At 41.4% G+C, this 21,998-nt stretch overlaps 1 protein-coding gene across 6 annotated transcripts in view; it reads left to right on the top strand.

The window, feature by feature from the left end:
- Window positions 1-381: 381 nt before the first annotated feature.
- SLC25A26 (solute carrier family 25 member 26) overlaps window positions 382-21,998 on the top strand; it is a 94,664-nt gene continuing 73,047 nt past the window's right edge. For 4 of the 6 annotated variants that reach the window (XR_012777408.1, XM_075513620.1, XM_075513619.1 and 1 more), the window contains exons 1-4: window positions 382-572; window positions 2,620-2,776; window positions 4,427-4,536; window positions 21,100-21,204. Coding sequence is in view for 5 of the 6 variants with exons in the window: in XM_075513620.1 (XP_075369735.1) it covers window positions 540-572; window positions 2,620-2,776; window positions 4,427-4,536; window positions 21,100-21,204 (405 nt within the window). In the remaining variant the exon portion in view is untranslated. The remainder of the gene's footprint in view (window positions 573-2,619; window positions 2,777-4,426; window positions 4,537-21,099; window positions 21,205-21,998) is intronic. The other 2 variants (XM_075513618.1, XM_075513616.1) reach the window with 1 other exon arrangement.

Genomic DNA, 21,998 nt, shown 5'->3' with positions numbered 1-21,998 from the left:
GTGGACTTAGGTTTGCTTTCTGAACAGACCGCAGCCGCGGGTCAGAGGAACCACGGTGGCCACCGGAGCGGCCACCAGCACCTCAGGGCCACCCGAGCCCAGCTGCACCTCAGGGGCGGGGGAAGCAGGAAGCGCCTCTTCCCTCCTTTTCTGGAGCAGCACGGCTGCTAGCGCACCGCAAATCACTATGAAGTAATACCTAATTAACGCTTAGTGATAACTGATGGGTGCTTTCGCCCTTACAGCGCTAACACTTCAGTGCTCGGCTCCAGGCCCGCGCCCCCTTCCCCCGCCCCGCGCTGTGGGCAGACGGAACGGCGAGACTGCGGACAGCGGCGTCGCTGCCCGCCGTGCGCATGTCCGGCGCACAGGCGCAGTGACGACACGTTCCCGCCTGACCGCGGGTCCAGGGACAGCAATATGGCTGCGCCCGTGTGCACGCCCGGGGCACGGCTAGAGCGGCGGGTCTAATCCCGTCCCGTGGTGGGAAGAGCCGGTCCGCGCCGTGCCGTGTAGCCACCCCGTATCGCCACCCCTGCATGGAGCCGCGGGAGTCCTGGGCGGCCCTGGCGGTGAGTGCGCGGGCCTGGGCCTGCCCGTTGCCAAGGCGACGCGGCGGCCTTGGCTGCCGGCTCCGCAGGCCCGAGGCCGGCGCCGTGCTGCGGGGCGGCGGGAGTGCGCCTTGGTTCGTCTTCTCTTGGCTCCAAGAGCCGCCCGCGGGTGGGGGGTGTCGGGGCCGTGGAGAGGCCGTGGCCTCGCGGCAGCCCGGCGGCGCTCCGGCTCTCCCCGGGCCCAGCGGTGCTGCGGGGTGTGTGCGTGCTGAAGCGTGTGCTTCGCGCTGCATTCCCCGCCCTAAAAGCTACTTTTCACCGTGTTCCCACTGCTGTGTTCCCAGCAGTGTCGCATGCAAGTGGGTAGGGCTCCCAGTCTCCATAGCTAGGGACCTCCGTGGAAATATCCAGCGCTCGCTCTTGGTTTCGCGTGGAAAAGCACAGACACGCTGCCCTGGGCTAGCGTGAGGAGAGCGGCGGGCGTGCACGCGCCTGCTGGGAGAGTTCAGCTCCCTGCCCCAAATACTCCAGCGGCAGTCGGCTGCCATCTGCAAGATCATAGTTCAATGTATTTGAATTAGGTCCTGGTTTTATTTAATCGTTTTGCTGGAGTTAAGTTTAACGGGTACGTCCAACTCCTGGTAAAGGTTTTTCAGCTGTTCGACTTCTGATAATGCTGCTGTTACTGAAAGGTGGGGGAGAAGGTGCGTTTTAGTTGTCTTATTATCTAAAAATCATTACTGTTTTCTCCAGATGGCGTAAGCACATAGGTATTGTCGCCCTCTGGCAGGTGCTCTATTAGCTGCCTCATGAATTTAAATGACATTTAAGATACAGAACTTTGAAAACTAAAGAAGCAATTAGTAACTTTTGATTCATGTTTTAACAGATGGCTAGATTAAATCAGATTAAATCTGATCAATGTTATTTTGAGCAGATAAGGATTTTGATGAAAAAGAGTGAAGAAAAATCAATGCATGCAAAATAGCCAACTAGATTAAAAGAGTAATTAACTTATTGATTAAAACTTTAGTAGTAGATAGTGAACACCTCTCTGAATTCTCTGTTGGCCCTGGGGAAAAAAAAAAAGTCAGAGTAACACATGTGACTTGTTTTCAGGAAGAGTTAAAAATCTGTGCAGCTGTTTCTCGTGTGCTGTTCTGTGTGAGGTAAACTTCAAACTGTGTTTTCTGTTCTGAATAACAGTGCATCTAAATAATGTCTCATAATGGATTAATGCTAACTATTGATTTTTTTCTTTTTTTTTTTAAATGAGTTTTTCTGTTTACTTCAGTCTCCTCCTTCCTGTTTTTGACAAGTAATTCTTTTCTACAGATCAGCCATGTCCTGGGGAAACTTAACACACCCCCCATAATCTAGAAACACAGACAATGGAAAAAGATTGAGCTTTAGTTGAAACTATTTTTTTAGGGTTTGGTTTTAAGAATTTGGATGAAAACCTTCCCGTTTTCCTCATGACTTTGAAAACATCTTTATTTAATATGATTATTTTTTTTTCCTATAGGCTTTTGTCAGCAAAATAATATAAAGCAGTTTTGCTTTAGGCTTTGTTCAACAAAGGAAATGGGGGAGGGAATAACACTTTAAATGAAGAAGTTTGCTAGAAAAATGTGAATGTGGTTTCTAGAGATGCTTATGGGGGAAGCAGAACTGTTTTTGTCTTTCCCCGATCTTATCACACAACTTCCTAGAGGTGTTGGTCATTCTGTGCTGCGTCATTCAGTGGCATTCACTGTCTTGCTTTTATGTGTAGGGGGTGTTGCATTCCTTTGCTTGTACTATTCAAAACACTGAGATTGTTTTGAAAATACCTTGAAAATGGTTTAAAAGTTGTAATATCTATCACTTTCTCTCTTTTGCTGGAGCTTCCTGACCTATAGAAGCTATTGAGGTCTGTATAAGACTATCAGTTTATAATTTGACCTCAGAAAGGATACGGTCAGTAGTGCTTTGGTTTAGGTATGCCTCAGTTACTCCACTCAGAGGTGAACCACAGCTTCACCCCTGTGAATATTAATGTACTTTACTCCATGGTTTTGTCTTGAAGGCTGGTGGAATTGCTGGTGTCTCTGTTGACTTGATCCTTTTTCCCCTGGATACTGTAAAAACAAGACTGCAGAGTCCTCAAGGATTTAGGAAGGCTGGTGGTTTTCGTGGCATCTATGCTGGTGTTCCTTCCACTGCTATAGGATCCTTTCCAAATGGTAAATTTTATTTGGTTTCTGTTTTGTGTTCTTGAAGTGGGAACTTATGTAGTATAGGACATTCATGTCCATGGCTTCCTCTCCTGCAGGTGACTGTTTGGATTCTGTGAGTCCATGTCCAGCTCTGAAGGGCAGTTTCTAGAATTGTACAATATTGAAGAAACTCTTTGAGCAAGCCTGGAATGAAGGCTGCTGCATGTTCACTCTGAAAAACAATCCTTACTCCTTGGAAGCGTTCCTGGATATGTCTTAGAAGCCTGTCCTTACTTATAGGGGCACCCTAAAGCATTTCCAAGTGCCAAAGAGGGCTTGAGTCTTGCTTGCCCTGGACACTTTTGTCATGACCCACTCTTTCACAGCATTGGAAATTAATCAAAATTGAAAGTGCTTGAGCACTGGAGGTCTTTGAGCTAATTGCCCTGGGGATGCTATGCCCGGCTTTTTCTCCCTGGAAACAACTACAACACTTAAAATGAGAAGACATCAGGAATACTGTTGAAACTGAAGCTTTAAAAAAGTAAATGCTCGTAGTCCCTGCAGAGAAAAGGCATCTAACTAATGCCTTTGTCCATTTTGTCTTTGTAGGGAGGGATAAAAAAGCAGCAAGCTATGCTGTCAGTAGTAAATGTTAGGAGAACTTTGCTGACAAATCCACTGACACCTTCAGATGTTTGATGTCCTTCATAAGATGATATAAAAAAATTCAGTTCTTTGTCTTGTCTGCTCTGTTATCTCCTTTTGAGGTGATAAGCATCTTTTGATTAACAGAAGGCAATTCACATAGCCCTTCCTTACAATTAAAATCTGTTCCCCCGCAAGACATGTCAGTTTTCTCAGGATTTACATCTTCAAAATGTGAACTGTGGTTTTATCTTTCCAACGTATGACTGAAAACTGAACTTATCTTTAGGAGAAGGAGTAACCCTTAAGGTGCAAGTGCCTTTGTAGTTGACTGTTGCAGTGAATAAACACAGCTCACGTTGCTATGCTGAGTTTAGTTTTGTATGTTTCTTGTTCACTGGACAGGGCTTCTACGAGTCCTTCAGAAGCTTGGAAGAATTTTTTTATGGAGCTAAAGTGAAAAATATTAAACTGACAATAGCTAGGAAGAAGTTATTAGTAACTGCTACTGAAACAGTTTTGCGCATTGCAGGGTAGCAGACTTGTATCAAGTGCCTTGATTTTTGGGTTGTGGTGGGTTTTTTTTTTTCCCTTTTCAATTAATCAGCTGATTTGGGTGTTCTGTTTTTCTTTTTTTTCCCCCCAAAAATAAAGACCATCCATACAATTCAACCAACCTCGTCTCTACCATTCCTATCTAGGAATATGGAAGATTCCATTTTTTCAAAACCTACTGGACATTCATGACTGACTAACACATCTTTCCTTATCTCAGTATTAAATATGGCCTTAAGTCCTGGCACCTTTGATGTTAATGGGAGGTTTTTCAGTGATAGCCAGGAGCATGAACTGCTGAAGGAATTATCCCACAGATTGTGTTGATACTGTTGTACTGTTTTGGGGCAAAAATATCCTGTTTTCAAGTACAGTTGCAGAATAATAGGTGACAAAATCCACCTCTAAATGGTTTTTGTGCTAGTTCTGTGATAGAGGAACAGTTAAATGACTGCATGTATTCTTGAATTTCAGCTGCTGCATTTTTTATCACCTATGAGAATGTGAAATCCATGCTGCACCATGGCTCTACATCTTACTTGACTCCAGCAACACACATGGTGGCTGCCTCCCTTGGGGAAGTGGTAAGAAAGAAGTTCATATATTGTGTGTCTGTGGGAGGAAAGGAAACCATTCAATTATGAAAACTCAGGTTTGGTGTCATATCTTACTTTTTTGAGTGTTGACCATCTTTGTACTTGTGACAGTTCTTACAAGATATTACTTATTTTTAATGAAGCGTTGGCACTTGTCAAGATTGTGTCAAAGTGAATAAATGAGTTGGTAACGATCCTTAGTAGGCCTATTGGCTGATCTTGCTAAGTCAGTAGATAGTGGAAGTGTGGATTGTTTCAAAACATGAATACACTTTCACATTGTAGTGGTTGTGCATCAGTGTTAACATTCAAGAAAGCCTTTTACAGCCTTTCAGCTTCATGTGGGGGAGTCATGGAAAGGATTTTTATTTTAAAAATAGCCTTAAGGACAATGACGTTATATGTAAAGTAGGTAGGTGCCATCATCTGAAACCCATGCACATTGACATGTAAGAACCAGTATTAACTAATTAATTGTTATCTCCCTCTCCTTCCCTCTCTGCATTCACATTCAGCCAACACCATTAACCAAAATATTGTATTGTATTTATAAACAGACTCTCCTAGTGGATGTACAAAGTGACGTGACAGGATAGGGCAACTGGTGGCTGCGTAACTTCACTTACTAAATGACATGTAATGCTTTCCTGATGAAGCCTGTCTCGGTGGAAAGTGTCATGGGTAATCTAATGAAGCTTTTTCCCTTGCGATGGACATCTGTATATTTTAGTGACAGCTTTTGAGATGGTCTCTCTGATAGCTGTAGCCCTTAGTTTAGTGTATTGGTTGAGTTACTGCAGGATAAAGATACATGTGAATAATGAAAATAATTTCTATATACAAGCTTTTTGAAAACTCTTTTTCCCCCCACTTTTTGGAAAAGTTGCTGTGTTTCTTATCCATTAAATCTATTACTTTGTTTATAGCAGGTTCTGGAGCTGCAAGTAATGGCTTGGTTTGCGTAGGTTTATACAATACCCAGAATAATTGGGACCAAATTCTGTTGAACACTTTAATCATTAAGGAAGGTCACAAGAGAAGCCTCTCTTGTTTTGATGCCTCGGTTGCCCTTGCCTTGTTAACAGCATGGATTTTGCAGAAATTACTTGTGCTGTGGGTGGGTATTTTTTTGTCTGTTTGTTTTATGTTGTAAGTTACAAATGAAATAGCATTAACCTATTGAATTTAAGTAACAAAATAACTCTTGCCCTCATGACTTTCCAATCTGGTATATCTAGGCTGTTTCCTAGCTTATATTGATCAGTCCTTAGAAATCTTTTTTTTTCTTTTTGAGAGAAGGAAAGTTTTTCAGTACTAAGGAAATGTCAAGGCTGTATTTGAAAGTGACTTTCTATTCCGGTTTAAGATCATAAAATTAGTTTCATTGCCAACATGCAATGCCAGGAAGACTGGACAACCTGTAGATTCACAGAGTTTCTGGCAAGAGCTAGTATGTGACACCCCGTAACAGGAACTTCTTGTGCAAATAGACTGTAGCAAGTATTGAAAGAGAACACTTCTCGATGTGATCAAACGATGACTGTTCCTGTCTGATCCAGACACAAACTTGTCTATAGGTAAATACTGAAGACACTTTATCCTAGAAGCTTGAATATTGTGTTTTTTAAAAACTGTTTCTGAGGTTATTTGCAAACATAAAGAGCAAGGTTGCTTTGGGTTAGCTGAATCAAATATATTCCAGGTTCAGCAAAATCCTTCTTTCCCCAGATACTCCTCTCATTTTTAACTGCAGAGTTGGCACAGTGCCTTGGCAGTGTTTGGGCCTGGGTGTTCAGCTGTAAACAGTCCATTGCTGTTCCTGCCAGTGCTGTCCACCTCCTTTCTCCTGCTTTTGTCACACTGGGTGTTTCCTGACACTGCAGTGATGAAATGGGCTGCAAATTGCTGTGTCCCCACAAGTTTGAGGGAGGGAAATGGGCTGTATGAAACTAGCTTTTCTGGCTCTCTTGCAACTTACACTTAGCCCATGATGTGGGGCAGAAAATTGTATTGTCTGTGGTTCCATAATCTGCTTTTATTAACTGAGTTTTTTCATCTCTTGGGACACTGGCTTCTTTCTCTCCATTACAGGTAGCTGTGTATTTCTACTCCCTGTGGTGGCTTTGCTTACTTGTAGGTCGGTCCCAAGCTACCAGGAGTGCAGAGGGATCTATGCTATTTTAGCTTAGCACCAGATGCCTTGCTATTAAAGCAGCATAGCCTAGCTACTTCCCACAGGAAGAAGTTCAGCTCTCCCTGCTCTCTGTGGGTTCAGCTTTGATTCCCAAGTAATTTTTGTTCTTCTGTGGAAATGATACTGATTAGATTGAATGGGACTTAGCCAGGGAACTTAATTTAGCATACCAAGCACATGAAGATAGGTGAATGCAGCACCTACTAACCACTCTGGTAGAGGTTATTGGCAGGAGTAGATAGAAGGTGATAGATTTAGGGCTGGGTGGGATACGTTTGTGTTGCTGCCTCAGGTGGATTCTTTTTGATCTTGATTAGAGCCTGTGCTGTCAGGTTATGACTTCTAACTTAAGGCAATACACAGAACTTATTTCCATGGAAATTCTATAAAGGCTGTTAGAAATCAGCAAGAGGTTCTTCACCACTATGGCAATGCATAGCCCTTAAATTCCTTGTTTGCCTGCTATCTCATGGAACAGCAGTTCCAAGAGGTGTTTTAAGCTTCTCAAGTGCTGTTTCAGAATCAAGCAAAATGACGATTGGGCTCATGAAGAGGTGCCAGTGCTCTGCAATAAAATCCACTGAAAAAAAGTATCTTCTTTTGTGAGTGGGTTATTTATAGTATATTTCCTCTACCTGTGAGGATTCTGTGAGAAAACTATAACTGGGTAATTTAATCATCAGCAGCCAAAGAACAGTTGGCTGCAGATGACTCCTTGCATGGTTACAGAACCTGTTGCCTGTATTTTCCAAGGTGGTCTGTAGTTTTGTGACCCTTACAACTCAGGTACTTACTGCTTTCATTTTCAGGCTGACAAATGGAGGTGCAGCACAGTTAAATGAGTTGCTCAGGGCTCTCTCATGTGCTTGGCTCTTGCTACTCTAAGGCCAGAGAAATATATAGTGATAGCCATTGAAATGGCAATCTGACTTTATGGTGTGGAAACTGCGATGTTTTAACAGCCATTTTTCAGCTAATAAGATTCTGCTTTTTGCTGGCTTTTCTTCTCCTCTTGGTGTGATGGGAGAACTAAGCTGTAAAATAATTGAGAGAGGGATTTAGAGAATTGCTACAATAAACCTGTAATAAGAATAGTGCAAAGCAAGATCTTCTCACATTTGTTTTATATAAAGTCTTAGCCGATCAATAGAAATGTATAAACTATTCCAAATTGCATCAGGGTGAAAGTTATAATTATTAGTTTTATTGATTAGTCATTAGGTTTTAATCAGGGCATAACCACTGGGACTATTATTTTGTCAGTAGGTTTTAATACATACTTTTCCTCCTTTGTACACTTTAATAATTACTGTGATATAAATTGCTTTTAAATGTGAAATAATAAGCCAAAGATTCTGTCATGTTAGGATTCCCAGGGCATCTCTTTGCACTTCCAAACTGTCTTTTTACAAAACAGAGACATTAAGATTTAGAGCAAGAAACTGATGTTGGATTTCTAGGTTTGCTGCTCCTTTACTGCTGAGCATAAATGAGTCAGCTACCTTCTTGTGCATCAATAAAATCTGAGTATGTGCTAAGCTTAAAGGTATGTTAATGCTGACTAATCTGTGTTTTGAATGTGACCCAGTAAAAATAATATAGGTAAAGAGGAAAAAATGCAAAGGTTGCATCAAGATATATTAAAATATATGGGAGAAATCAGTCAAATGGGAGCTCTCAGTTTTTATAACAGCCACTCTTCTGTATTGTTTACAGCCTGTGTAAATTCATGGGAAACATAGTCCCCTGGAACTGGTTTGGTCCAATTTCCCAGTTCCAGGCTAGGATGCACAAAACCAAGCAGTAAAAAGGCAGTGGCTGTAGTGTGATTTTTTTTTTTTTTAATTATTATTCTTATTTTTTTTCCCTCCTCCTTTTAGGCAGGAGGAATATAGAAGGCTAATCTCATCTCCCAGAGTGAGATGAAGAAAAGTACATACAAAATCTGACCCTGTTAAACATAATTATTTTTTTCCTATAACTGAATCTTGCTGTATAGGGACTCTGAATATCCCATAGTGCATGAAAAATTACTTACAAAGACACAGCCAAAACTCTAGATGGCAGATATATGGTATATCATCTCATCAAGGAAGAAGAAGGTTGAAGAATACATGAGTTACCAAGGGGGGGAACCCACTTGTGTAACTGTGAAATTTGGAGATCGGAAACACACTTACTGCATCCAGGGCTTTGGAATTTTTCATCTTGACTCTACATTGCCCTGTATGTTTAGTCTGCCTGTATCTTTACAGTGAGCTGCCAAATGTACTTGGAAAACATGATATCATAGGGAGTGGAAAGGAAAACCAGATGTTCTAAAATTTTACTTTTAATATTCTAAGGCAGTGTAAGTAGCTCTAAGAAGGCGCAGTATTTTTAACCTCCTAGTGCCCATTTTAAATAGTAACCAGGTGCGTCTTGCAGATCCAGAGTTAATTGTACAGCTCCAGACTGATTGATACAGAATTTTTTATGTCTGTTTAATATGACAGTGTATACTATTAATTACAAGAAACTTTGGTAAAGAGAAGTCCCTCTCTGGGCTTCCCCTACCAGCCTCCTGTAAACATGGTTTTATGGGACAAGTTTAAGATTGTCCCAGTTTGACCGATGAGGTTTCCTTTGTGAGTGCCAAAGTGGTTGGATTCAGCACAGTTAATTTTACATCCTGCTGGCTTTTCCGTGGAGGTGAGAATAAAGTTGTTTGGATCACGTTCTAGAGAAGCTAGCTGACAACAGCCTTTTCCATCTAATATTTAGATATTGTTATGGTTACGATCTGAGCTTTGCAAGATATTTAGTGAAAGTTTTGGGCTGTTGCTTGTAAATATCAGGTTCACTCTTATCTTTCTGACTTTTTTTTTTTTTTTTGATTGGCTATTTTTGGTGACATTGCCTTTTTTTTTTTAAATTTATTTGTCCTACTCTATAGGAAAGCAAGCTACCTGACTTTCAGCTCACTTGTGAGAAAAAGTGTGGGGGAGGACTGAGGATAGGAGGTAGATGTCCTGTTCTTTTGGCAGCTAGTGGTAATGACCATGCTCTGGAAGTAAATTACGAGCTGAAGTTATTGAGCTGCTTTTGTCCTTGTGTAAGTTTGCAGAGCACTTTAGGATTGCAGCGCTGGAGATGTGTTGACACTGTGCGGTGCATCCCCAGGGCTGCAAGATCCCAGGTTACTTGCAATGAAGTGGTGTGTCTATAGAGTATGCTGTAGTACCAGACAGGGAGTAACTCAGATCCTGAAAGCTGCCTACTCCTTACTCATATTAGTGATGCTGTGCCTGCATTGGTTTGTCGTGTTCAATTTTTAAGCTGACACAGCCATGATACTCTAGGTTCCTCATCTGGCTTGTTTTCATCCTGCTTCGGTGTCTCTCCACTGTGGTTGCTTGAGTTGTATAAATGCTGGACAAGCTCATGGGTCTAGAAAAGTGTTTCTGGTCTGGCTGCAAGAATGCTAAAACTCTGGCTACCCACTAGGTTTTGGTGGAGCACGAACCTTGTAAGAAAAGATAGAAACCTCAGCTGTGTTCTTCTGAGACAGCTCCAACCGGCTAGGAACTGCTCCCTTCAAAGATGATAGGCTTGGCTGTCCTCAGCAACAAGGATTTTGGGATAGCCTCTCACTTAACTTTTTTTCCAAGATTTGAGAAAGGAGGGATGTTGAATCAATTTGAATTGAAACTTCCAAAAATTTGTCACTTCACTGGGGAGAGGGGTTGAGAATGGCTGACTTGCCGTACTTCACATAAGCTAAACCAAGTAGCAGGGGAAACATGCTCAAGAGAGCAACAGTTAAAACATGGAAATGCAGTTGGACATTCATTTCACTGGCTCATCTTGGCTTAAATAAGTAGGCAGGTGGTGTGACATTGTCACCTCATATGGCTCCACAGGGCAAGGTGAGGACAGGTATTTCAAGGTGAAATTCCAAGCTCACTTGAGTATTCCAGTGTGTTGCCATTGAAGATACTTTTGTGATAAGAGCAAAGTGTGTGGTTCATCTGCGATTAGCATCTGACCCTCAGTATTAATAACTTGGGAATTTTTTTATCTGCTGCTGGGATGTGTCAAATAGAAAAGGTTCTTAATGCAGGAATTATCTTTCTGGGGAATTCAGATAGCTTTCTCTACTAGTCCTAACTTGTTTCTTAGAAGCAGCAAACCCAAATGCAAGCAAGTTTACAGTTTACAAATCATGATTCTGTAGAATGACATTCTGAGTGTGCTTTTAATTCAAATAAAGAAGGAAAGTGCATGTTTTATTATTTTAGGCTTGTTTTTTTTTCTGGGAAAAAAAAGGCATTTTAGACATGACAGACAACATCATGTTGTCCATCTCTGTCCATGAATCAGCACCTTCTTCCCTCTGCCCTGGCAGTATCTTTTTGAAACAGTTAACTAGTTTCAGTTTAATAGAACAACAGCAATCTCCAAAAGTGTGTTGGTATGAATTCCATGCAAAGAAAGAAGAAAGTTGCTATTAATGCTCATTCTGAGGAAAAGGCAGAAACATGAGTCAGACAAATCCACAGAGTAATGTCACAAAAGAATCTCCAGCAGTATAATTGGTCAAGGCTTTGCAGCATTGTAAGCCCTGGAAAATCAGCTTGCAGGAGTCCAATCTAACAGAGATGAAACAGCAGCTCACATCAGACATGGAGTTAAGATTTTAGCTGTTAGAAACTCCAAAACTTGCATGTTGGAAGATGTGGCTTTTCAGTTCAACAGGCAAGTTGGAAGCTCTAGGGAGAGTTGCTTCCAAATCAACAATCATCTGCTGCAACAAAGAGGTGATTTAGCACTTACTGCGTCTAGACTTTGGGCTAATGGCTTTGAATTTTTAACTATCCCTTTTCTAAGAACTGAACTAAGAAATGGACAAAGCTGTTTAAAAACAAGAAGCTGCATTTTCTGCTTTGCATCCTACCTCCTCTCAGTTGGTGTAGTATGGGCTGGCAGACCATAATATTCAAAGTAGTATCCAAAGTCTGACAGCAGTTAAAGTTTGATGGGACCTCTTCCACAGTACTTAAGCTTTTTTTGCTATTTTCATTGATCAGTGCCTGTCGTTTTGGGTGTGACTCTGTCTCTTGTGCTTGTCACTGTCTGGATGCATATAGGCATTGAGAAGGGGAATGTGCTGACCCTGGCAAGATGAGCAATGGTGGGGAGTACAGCAATGTAGGTGGTCTTTTGAATTAATCATGGTGGATTTTGAAATATTCATAAATTAATCTAAGTGAGGTCAGGTCTGCAATATAGATGCTGCAGGATTTTTGCCAAATCCTTATGCAGAAGCGTAGCTGAGCAGTGGTTGGAAGATGGTTATGAAGGTGAGACTGCTGCCATTAAGAGCTAGTGAAGAAGAAGCATAGTTAGAGTGGATGGAAACTCAAATTGGAGCTGCAGCTGGAAATTGCGTGTAAATAAAGATGAATGGAGGCATGAATCCACAAATGCTGCCAACAAATTCATCATACAATTAAAGGCTGAAACAGCAAATTAAGAACTGTCAAACACCTAATCAGCCACCCACGCTGATCTTCTCTTGTATGCTCCATGTTAACTGCATGTATTACTACTTCTTCATCAGCTGACCTTCCTAGATTACTTTGTGTTATCTACTCAATTCAGGGCTTAGAGGACATGCTACTTTGCAGTATAGAGTAGAAGCTTAATGGTTGTCAACTCTTTTCTTTCAATTCTAGGGCTGATACTCAGCTGGTTTAGAAATACTTGTAGCTCAAAGTGTCTGTAGAGGAAAGCTTATTTGGGTTAAAGAGTATAAGTGAGAAATAAATAATTTAAAAGTATTTCCTGGTGGATTTCCTGGCTTGCAACATATTCTGCTAGAGTCAGCTTTGGAAGTGTCTGAGATAGTTTAAGTTTATTCCAATGTAAGGTTCTGTACAGGGTTTGTCAGGAATAACTATTTCTGAATAGCTCCATATGTGGACAAACCTTTAATTCTTTAAGTGAAAATGCTGTAGGAAAGAGTAAGGGATCAATTAAAGGAAAATACTTGATAAAATACAATGTAGTTGAAATTTCCGTGTTCTGCGCCAATGTAACCCCAAGAGAATGAGCAAATTGTAAAATACTAGTCATCTTTCAACAGGAGACTTAATGTGTTTTCAGAAAATATTGCCTGTGTTCTCTTGCCTGGAATCTCATTAACATTTGTCCTCCTGTAACACAGCCTGACCCCACTTGGCTCCTTGGAAACAGTTTTATGTTGGATGAGATGCACCATGCTACTTTTGCTGAAAGAACAGTTTGGCTGGTGGATGTGATTAGTTTCTTAAGCCTTTTAAAATAAGTTTAACAGACTCTCAGTGGTGGAAGAGTTGGTGGGATAGATTGGATCATGCAGACAATTCTGTAGGTTGAATTAAGGGTCTACTCTTCTTCAGCTTTAAGGCTTTCTGTGTTTATATGTGGTAGTAATTTATGATTCAAACATCAACGAGGTTTTTTTTTCCTAAAGCTATCCAGCTGTCTGATTTTTGCCACTCAAGTTTAAACCAACTGCTTGTGACTGTACTGAGGAACTTCAAAATCTATGCTGGAGTACAAAAGAGATGTGCATAACAGCAGGCCACTTTTGGTAAGTTTTAGGTTGAGTTTTAAAAAGGAAACAAAACTCTATACTGATTAAACTTTGAAAGACCAATCTACTTGTGCAAAGCACACAAACTTTCAAAACATCTGCAGTGAGAAGTACTTCTGTAAAGAAGTGTTTAGTGTAAGCTTTGTCAGCTTCACAGACTTCCCCTGTTCTTTGCCTGTTAACTGATATAATTGGGGTAACAGTTTCTCCTTGCTGTGAAGAGAGCTCAGCACAAATTTCAACTGTTTGAGGACAAAAGTTTTCCAAGGTGTACTTGACGTGGCTGATGGAGAGGTAGGCAGGGAGCCCACAGCAGGAGTTGTAGGGCATGTAGCTGGGCAATTGAAGACCCACGCGTGGGGAAGGAAGCCTAAGAGAGGGGCAGAAGCCTATGTTGAGAGGGCTACTGAAGTGATGGACAAGGAGCCAGCTGAGGACTTCAGGCAGCTGGGGTGAAAAGGCTCAGCCAAGATGGCCAGTGTGAAGGGAGAAGTGTGTGGTGGTGCAGATGATGCTCCGGAGCAGGAAGGGAGTCCTGGAAAGCAATAATAAGGAGCATGGTTAGGTTAGACTTAGGTTTGACAATGACAGAATGAAATAACACTCTGCAAAGCAGCTCTGCAAATTCCAGGTGGAGTCATCTAAGGTGGAAACTTGGAGGAAGTTGAAAATGTTTGTGCAGAAGCTCCGGTTTTCCAAATATTTGCAACATTCGGTCCCTGTGAATGGTCTCATCTCTGAAATAGTATGTTTTTAAGCTCTGGGAAGTGCTGAGATCTGAGGGATCTTGCTGGGTGAGATTGCTCTTTGAAGAAATGTTTCCTGCCAGCATACAGGGGAGCTGCAGTTAAATTAATGAAGGCCCTATTGTGTCAGTCAGAGGAAAAGGGGGGACAAAGAGCTTGGCATTGTCTAAACTTTCCCATCCAGAGCCCATTAGTCAAAACTTGTTCTCTCCATGGGGTTTAAATTAGGAGTGGAGTCACCTGTTCATGACCCCAGCAGCTTTGCACAGGACTGAATTTAACTATGCTGGAAGGTCCCATCCGTGCTGTGCTTGAGTGTGCGAGGGGAAAATAAAATCAGCATATTCTGAGGTTTTATTTTGAAGATGAACACTTTTTCTCTGGGGTTGGCACTTAAAGCAGAAACTGATAGTGGACAGCCCATATAATGGGCAGTTCCTGTCATCCCTGGAGACAATTCCTCATTAAAATAGGTGTTAATGCTTCAATTCACTTCAGTTGTGCTTTACCAGGTAGCACAGCCTGCTGGCAAGCACGTGTGGAAGGACTTGTTCACAACTTGAATTGTGACCCACAGCAAATTGCAGACCATAGAGACTTATATTTTTGTTCCGTCTTGGTCAAAAGGGCAGCAATTATTTAGATGAAGGTTTATTGGTGTTTGAACTGTTACTGGTCTGTGATTGCAGCAGTTCAGGCTTCTCTGTTAAAAGAAAATATGAAACCAAATGACAAATGTGTATTTCATGTTTCTCCGCTTTTCTGTTAATTTTCCTGGTGGTGGAAAGGGTTAGGCAGTTCATCTTCTGTCTACAGATACATCTCATGCTCCCCACTTCCCACACTATCTAACATTCCCAATCCAAGAGTTGTGACCAGAGTTTAGAAACAATTATTTGGAGGATGAAATACTTTGCTAATCTCATAATATTGCATCAAAAAGATAATTTTTTTCTCTTCTATTGGAGAGGGGAATCCCAGTGAGATCTGAAGAACCAAACATAAACTTACAGCATTTGGAGAGGCATGGAAAACTGCAGTGCTGAATTCAAGGTTTGTTGAGAGCCTTGACTTGAACCAAGAGGGAAATTTCCTCTTCTTTTTCAGGTTCCAAAGGAAATCAGTGCAATTTAAGATCTCTTAGTTTGACTCGCCTACTAGTTTAATCATTCAGTTATCTGAGGAATGGAAAAGGACATTTTCCATTTCCACATTTCAGATTAAAAGTAGTAACTTCTTACTTAGAAGGGAGCAACTGACATAGAAATTGAGATGCTCAGATTATGTCACATTTATTAAACTATTTTGGGAAGCAGCATTTTTTTAATATTAAAAAAATGCAAACAAAACCCAACACCACCACAAACCTGAGCTATAAGGTAGCTTTTGTCTGCAGGAGTATGACCAGGGCTAATGCAGAGTGCACTTAAAAAAAAACCCCAAAACCAAACACCCCACAACGCCAAAAACATCCTTATTGTTTCTTCTCTTTGAATGGGGTTTTAGAGTTGCTCTGTTTTTCTTGCTCTTTCTATGTTATGTTGGAGCAGGCAATCCTTCTGACCTTCAAGAACAGGGTGAGAGATTAGGATTTTGTTGCCAGATTGACTGCAGCCTAAACATATGTCCTTTCATAAGTCATAGCCTCTTTGTTGTCATTTTTGTGCAGCAGCTTTTTCTCCCAAATGGGTTAGTGATTATCTTGCACAGGTATTGTGAGGTTTAGTTTAACGTCTCTGCTCTCTGGATACAAAGTTGCATAGTGTCATAAATGAGATTCTTATTTGATTAAGAATAAATTTAGGCAAATGACATTTAAGAGTAACTCTCCCCAGGTATGTCCCTTTAGTTCTGTATTAAGTATTAAATTATATTTATATGGTGAACATCAATTAAAGCTTCCCAGCCTACTCAGATAAAGTCATTAAAACTAACCTCCTGCTCAGGAAATTTAAAATTAAAATCTGTTAGAAAGACAGTGTTCTAAAGGGTTTAAAGCTGCAACACAGAAAAGTTTTCTGGAGCTCACCACATGTTTCTGTGCCCAGTTTTCAAAGCAGGCTTAGATGTGCAAGCCAGAGACACTTGCTTGGAGTCACTGAGCACAGGTTCCTAAATCACCAGTCGCTAACATATACCAGAACAGTTCTCTGTCAGACTACTCTTCTCCTGCCTTGTAGTAGAATGGCTGGCTAATTACTAAGTGGAAAAAATTTGGTCTTGATCCTCACCCAGTCCTAGGTTAGTGCAGAGAATAGATCAGCTTGTTAGCCAGGAGCACATCAAGTGCCAGCATCTTAACAGAATGGGCTCTTAGTCTTTGCCTGTCTTAATAGCATGGATGATATCTGTCTTTTATTAAAGATAAGAAGTGCTTAGACCGTATGGTTGTGGGAGCTTTTCAGAGTGTGAGTCAGATCATCAGCTGTGCAAGGTGCATGCCAGCCTGCATAAGGTAATGCTTTCTCAAGATGCTCTCCTTAGAGGTACAAAGCTGTGAATAGTGTTGTACCAGCTGTGTCCCTGGTTCTGAGAAGAACCTGCTGTGCATCAACCCAGTTTAAATACTCAGCATAAGCCCTTAATAGCAACTGTAACACCTGCTTTGTCCTCTTTCAAATGTTTCTGGGTATATCTCCTGCACAGATCATGCCTGCAAGGTTACTAGTCAAGCTGTAGTATAGGTGCCTAAAAACAAATGCACGTTATCTTTGATTCTCTACTAAATCCTACAAAACCAGTCATGTAGAAAATGGTTAGCCTGGAGCACAAAGGATGGAAGCAAAAGGCTGTTAATCTACATGGGATATGTTAATATTTGGATAATAATATAGCTCTGAAGACCAGGAGGCGTTGTTCTCTTTGCTAAAGATGTTGTCATTGTGTTATTTTTGGTTTTGCCTAAAGAACAGAACATACTGGATAGAGGAGCAAGGACCTGCTAGTGAACTAGAAGTGGTGTCGTGGTAGTTTGCGGATAAGTGCTTACTCCAGAATCTGCAGTGGCAATGCAATGGGTTCTTTCTAGTCCGACCAGCTACTTCAGATTGTTTGTCATGTTAACCACAAAATAATTTAAAAGAAATAATAAAAATCTCCTTTTGGTTGGGAGATTTCTTCAGCCATTTTCACAGTAGGCTGTGTTTGCTGCTGGTTTCCCTGGATGAGCAGTGTATATCTCACAGCTTTCACAGTTCCCTGGCTATTGAACCATCAAGGCCTAGATGACCTACTTGCACTGAAGCCCCTCATAAGCAGGGCTATCCCCTCTTTGTTCTTTTTTATTGTGTGTCCTGTGTTATTGTCTAGAGAAAAATGCTCAGGAGCCTTGTGCTGATTAATTAGAGGAGTACTGCCTAATTTGAACAGCTGCTCCAGCTTTAAGTAGGATTGGCCCCTATGCAGAAGTTAATGATTTAAGATAAGGTGTTTCCAATAAACTTAGGTGAGCCCATGCAAAGGCTTTGTGCATGTTCCTGGTGCTGTTTGCAGCAGATCTTATTTTCTGTTAGCTACAGCCATGTAAGAACAGGTTTCAGATATCCTGAAACAAACTGTTTAAATGGGTTTATATAAAGAGGCTTTGTGTTGACTTTAAGGCACTTTTGAGACTTTAATTGCACTGGTCATTCTTCACGACCAGTCGAGGCGTTGGTCAGAACAACCAGGAAAGTCTGGTTCCAACATGAATCCGACCAGGAGATGGCAGCATTGATGCATGTAAGGAGTATCCAAAAGTTAAAATGCTTCTTTCCCCTGAACTGATAGAAGGAAAAAAATTACTTTCATTTAATTGGAAGATATACTGTCTTAGCAATACGTAGATAAATGTTAACAAAATAGGCCTATTTTTAGCTTTTGTCCCGAACTGGCTAATGCAAGTAAGTAAATTAAAAATGCACTTAGGTTTGATTCTAAATACTGGAGTCGCCCTTTGACCTGGTAATGATTTAAGACAAGGATTTTGAAATTCAGTACTCTTTTGTTCAGAAGTGGTTATAGTATTAAAAGTATAGAGAGATAATAGATGCTAATATTGTCATTTCTGCATACCTGCTCTGTAAACCAATAGCAGCTTTGCTTGTAGCTATAAAATCAGGTTTTGTTAAAGCTTAAATCTAAAAATCCGTGAGCCCTTTGTTTCAGTGTTATTGTCTTCCTGCCCTTATGATATGTATGCATGTGCATTGACATGGGGGAGAGAGCCTGAAAACTGGAGAACTGGTATTACCTGACCTGGTAAACAAGGAAGGAGCTTATAGGGCAGCACCCATCTGTCCCCTGAACTTGGTCTATAGAATCTTGATTCTGTCTTTCTGCTCCTGTCAAAAGATGGGAATAACTCCTGGCTCCAGAGATTGCTTGGAAAAATGAGCGTGGCCCCTATCAACAGGGTGCTGTGGTCTGATGCCTTAATGTCAGCCGAGGTAGCTGAGGGCCCACTGCTGCACCCTCTCCATGGCTGGCTGTGCAGATGTTTGACAGAGAGCTAATTTGTCACGGGGTCATCTCCAAAATCGGTAGAATGGACCAGGAATGGCCTGAGTTTGGCAGGCTGTATTGTGCTCTTCTGTGGCAAGCAACAGGCTACATCTATGTGAACAGCCCAGAGATTAAAAAGCAATTTCTTCTTGGGATCTTGGTGATTAGGGAGGTGAATGGGCTCCCACCGTGCGAGGTCACATTACTGTCTGTCTTCCATGTCTATTCATCTAGTAGTCGATGCAGGTAAAAGCATATATGTGGACAGTTATTGTGAAGGACCCATGCAATTTTATCTTTCACCCTTGTTCAAGCAATTTGCTTATAGCTTTCAGATGTCTGAAAACTTACGTATGAATTCTCTTGGTGCAGTGTTATCGTACTGGTGCTGCTTGAACAGATTTAGCTAAGAAACCAAATGGTGGAGATGTGCGTTGTGTTGTCTTAACTTTGGCAGTGTTACCTGGAAGGCGCTGCAGTGATTGAGATCCGAGCATAATAGATTTAAGATTTTTCTGCACCCATCTGTCCCAGGTTGTTACTTTTTTAACCTTGTGGACTAATAAGACACGTGTGAACTTAATCTTGCATACTTCCCTTTAGAGACCTGTGTTTGACTGACATCGAAAGGCTGCTTGGATTGTTATTGATAGTAAGGTACACATGTAGGAACAAATAAGGTAACACATTGTAAGTTCAGGTGCACAGTGAAAATGTCACCGTTCAGTCTGATGTTGGCAGTTGCAGCTCATGGCGCTTTTAGTACCAGAAGTGCCTGTGGAGCCAATCTGACAGCGCAGCCCCGGTGACACGAGCCTTTATTTCCTTTCATAACAGCACAATGTAATCACTGTTTTTGTTCTTGTGCAGCCACAGATTCCCTTGTAAGTGCAAATTCAAGTGGGAGAAACATCAAAGTTAATTTGAAATGAAATGCACCCCAAGTAGTCTGGGGGAAATGGAGACATTACTTTGTAGCCACCCTTCTCCTGCCAAAACTGCAGCACCCCAGATGGCAGGAAGACATGCAGTGCTCTTTGTCTGTCTTGATTGACTAGATTGTTTTCATCCGAGCCTTTTTAAAGCTTTCCTCCTGCCTCCATATTTTTAAGGAATAAAAAGCTAATATAAGGACATGGAGTGTTATGAAGCATGAAGTTCTATAAATATTTATGCTGAACTATCAAAAAACTTGACAGTTCTTATTTTCTTGACGGATTGGGGTCACTTGTTATTTTTGACCCTCAGAATTGAAGAGCACATGGAGTTAGATCTGTTTGTAATGACTTCTGGATATTGTTGTCTGGTAAACTTGTAGGAATGTAACAGGATAATGGACTTTTTCTTGGTCTCTTTGTGAAAATGGAACTTAAACCTTGTACTGTGTTACCCACAAATGACCACTCAAGTTACTGTCTCTGTGCAATCTGGCAGTGAATTCCTGAGTTTAAACTCTCTTGGGCACGTGTGGGTTTCTGAGTTATCAGCTGGGTTTGCCACTTCAGATGGACGGCTTTCACCTAGGTTGCTCTTGACTTGAAGTACTCTGTGATCACCTTTACATCTAGGGACCAGGTTCATCGCAGTGTCTTCCTGAGCCCGGCACAGGATGGGACTGAGGAAGGCTAAAAATCTGGTGAGGGCCTGTGGTGTCTCTGGTGTTTTGCCACCAGTCCCAGCACTGCTTTGAGCATCTCGGGCGCCAACTGAAGACAAACTTGTCTTAAAAGTTTAAGTGCTGATAAACAGGCATTTCCTAGAGAGATGAGAGGCTTATAACTCTGACGCTTCAGGATCCTAATGCCTCAAAATTATGTGCGTACAAGCTTAACTCCTACCTGAAGTTGTAGTGGCAGGTGAACATTTTAAAGCCAGGTCTGGCTTTTTCAGAAAAGCTGGAGCTTTCGGGCAGCAGCCACATTATTGCATCCAGCTGCAGGGGCCTTTGTTGCCTAGTAAATTCATTGTGTAGGAAAGAATTAATCCAATGCTTCACCTTGAATGAAATCCAGTGTGTGTTTTAAGGTAAACCTTGAATATATTGTGTGCATCTAAAGCTAACCAGAGAGTCTCTTGCTGTCAGTCACTAGAGGGCACAAAGGAACTACCTAGGAAAGAAGTTTGTTGCTCAAGTCCTGACTCTCCAGGTCAGGTCTGTGAAAGTGGGGGGGGGAGAAATTCCTGTGGCTGCCAAAAGGCAGGATGGCTTCAAAATTTTGGTTTCATCAGTGATTTTCCCCACCCAAATCTACTTCCGGTTTGGAAGTTAAAAAATTTTAAGAGGACTTCCATTTTTCTGTTAGTACAATTTTGTGTTCAGAAAGCACGTAGCTCTCAGAGCAAATACATAAGCTGCTCATAAACAGCTTTTAAGTTCAACTTGTATAATTACAAAAACTACTTCCTCATTTCTCAGGTTTCTGTACTTGGAACAATCTCCGAATGTGTTCACTATATGAAGAGTAAGGCAGCAAAAGGAATTGCTCTCTGAATGTACGGTTCTTTTGCAGGTTGCATGCCTCATACGGGTTCCATCTGAGGTTGTCAAGCAAAGGGCCCAGGTTTCTCCTCCCTCGAGTACCCTCCGGATTCTCTCCCACACCTTGTATCATGAGGTGAGTTCAGAGCAAAATTTCAAACAAGTTGCTTCATTCTTTCCAGTCAGTGCTATACGTGTCCAGAAGCGTTCCTACAACTTTATTCCAGTTCTGTGCTCTCCCAGCACTTTCCCATCTATTCTTCTGTTGTTAAAAGCGATTGGCATGTTATGGTTAAGGAAACCAAACCCCCACCTCCCCCATGTGCATGCACTGACATGCACACTCTGAACAACTTTTTTTCCTCCTCTTTTTATATGGCGTACCTACATTTAAAAAAAAAAAAAAGGGATTTAGCTTTCCAGTTTCCAAAGCTCCGCTTGTATTTATGCAAGCAGTCCTTGTCTGAGACAATGGAACATCCAGTCTCTGTATCTAGAGTCTGCTGAATGGTTTCCAGTTTTTGAAGCGGCTTTGGAGGGGATGTCCTAAAGGCACCATTTCAGAGAGGCTCTGTAGGAGCTCTGAAAATGAGTGCTCATCCAGTATTGGTAACTTTTGAAAAATAAGGGCTTTTTTCATCTTTTCAGTAGTTATACTGTTCCTTCCTATAAAAACCTGTTCACCACTGTTCTTACTGAGTCTCACAAGGGGTGTTTTTCAAGTTGTATTCCATAAGAGAAAGTGGATCCTGAAAACACTGCGGGGAAAAATATTATACACATTTCCATGTGTAAAAGCCAGGAAAAGGAAGACATAAATATGACCTTTAAATGATCCACTTGATTTTTATTTGCTTGTAAATGAAAACTATTGTGATAACCCTGCACAAGAGGGTCACTGGAACTTCTTTCTGTGACTTGGTCATTCTG

Source organism: Mycteria americana, chromosome 11 (genome assembly GCF_035582795.1).
Source record: "Mycteria americana isolate JAX WOST 10 ecotype Jacksonville Zoo and Gardens chromosome 11, USCA_MyAme_1.0, whole genome shotgun sequence".
NCBI lineage: Eukaryota > Metazoa > Chordata > Aves > Ciconiiformes > Ciconiidae > Mycteria > Mycteria americana.
The sequence above is the reverse complement of the archived record's forward strand: the minus strand, read 5'-3'. Positions and strand labels throughout refer to the sequence as shown.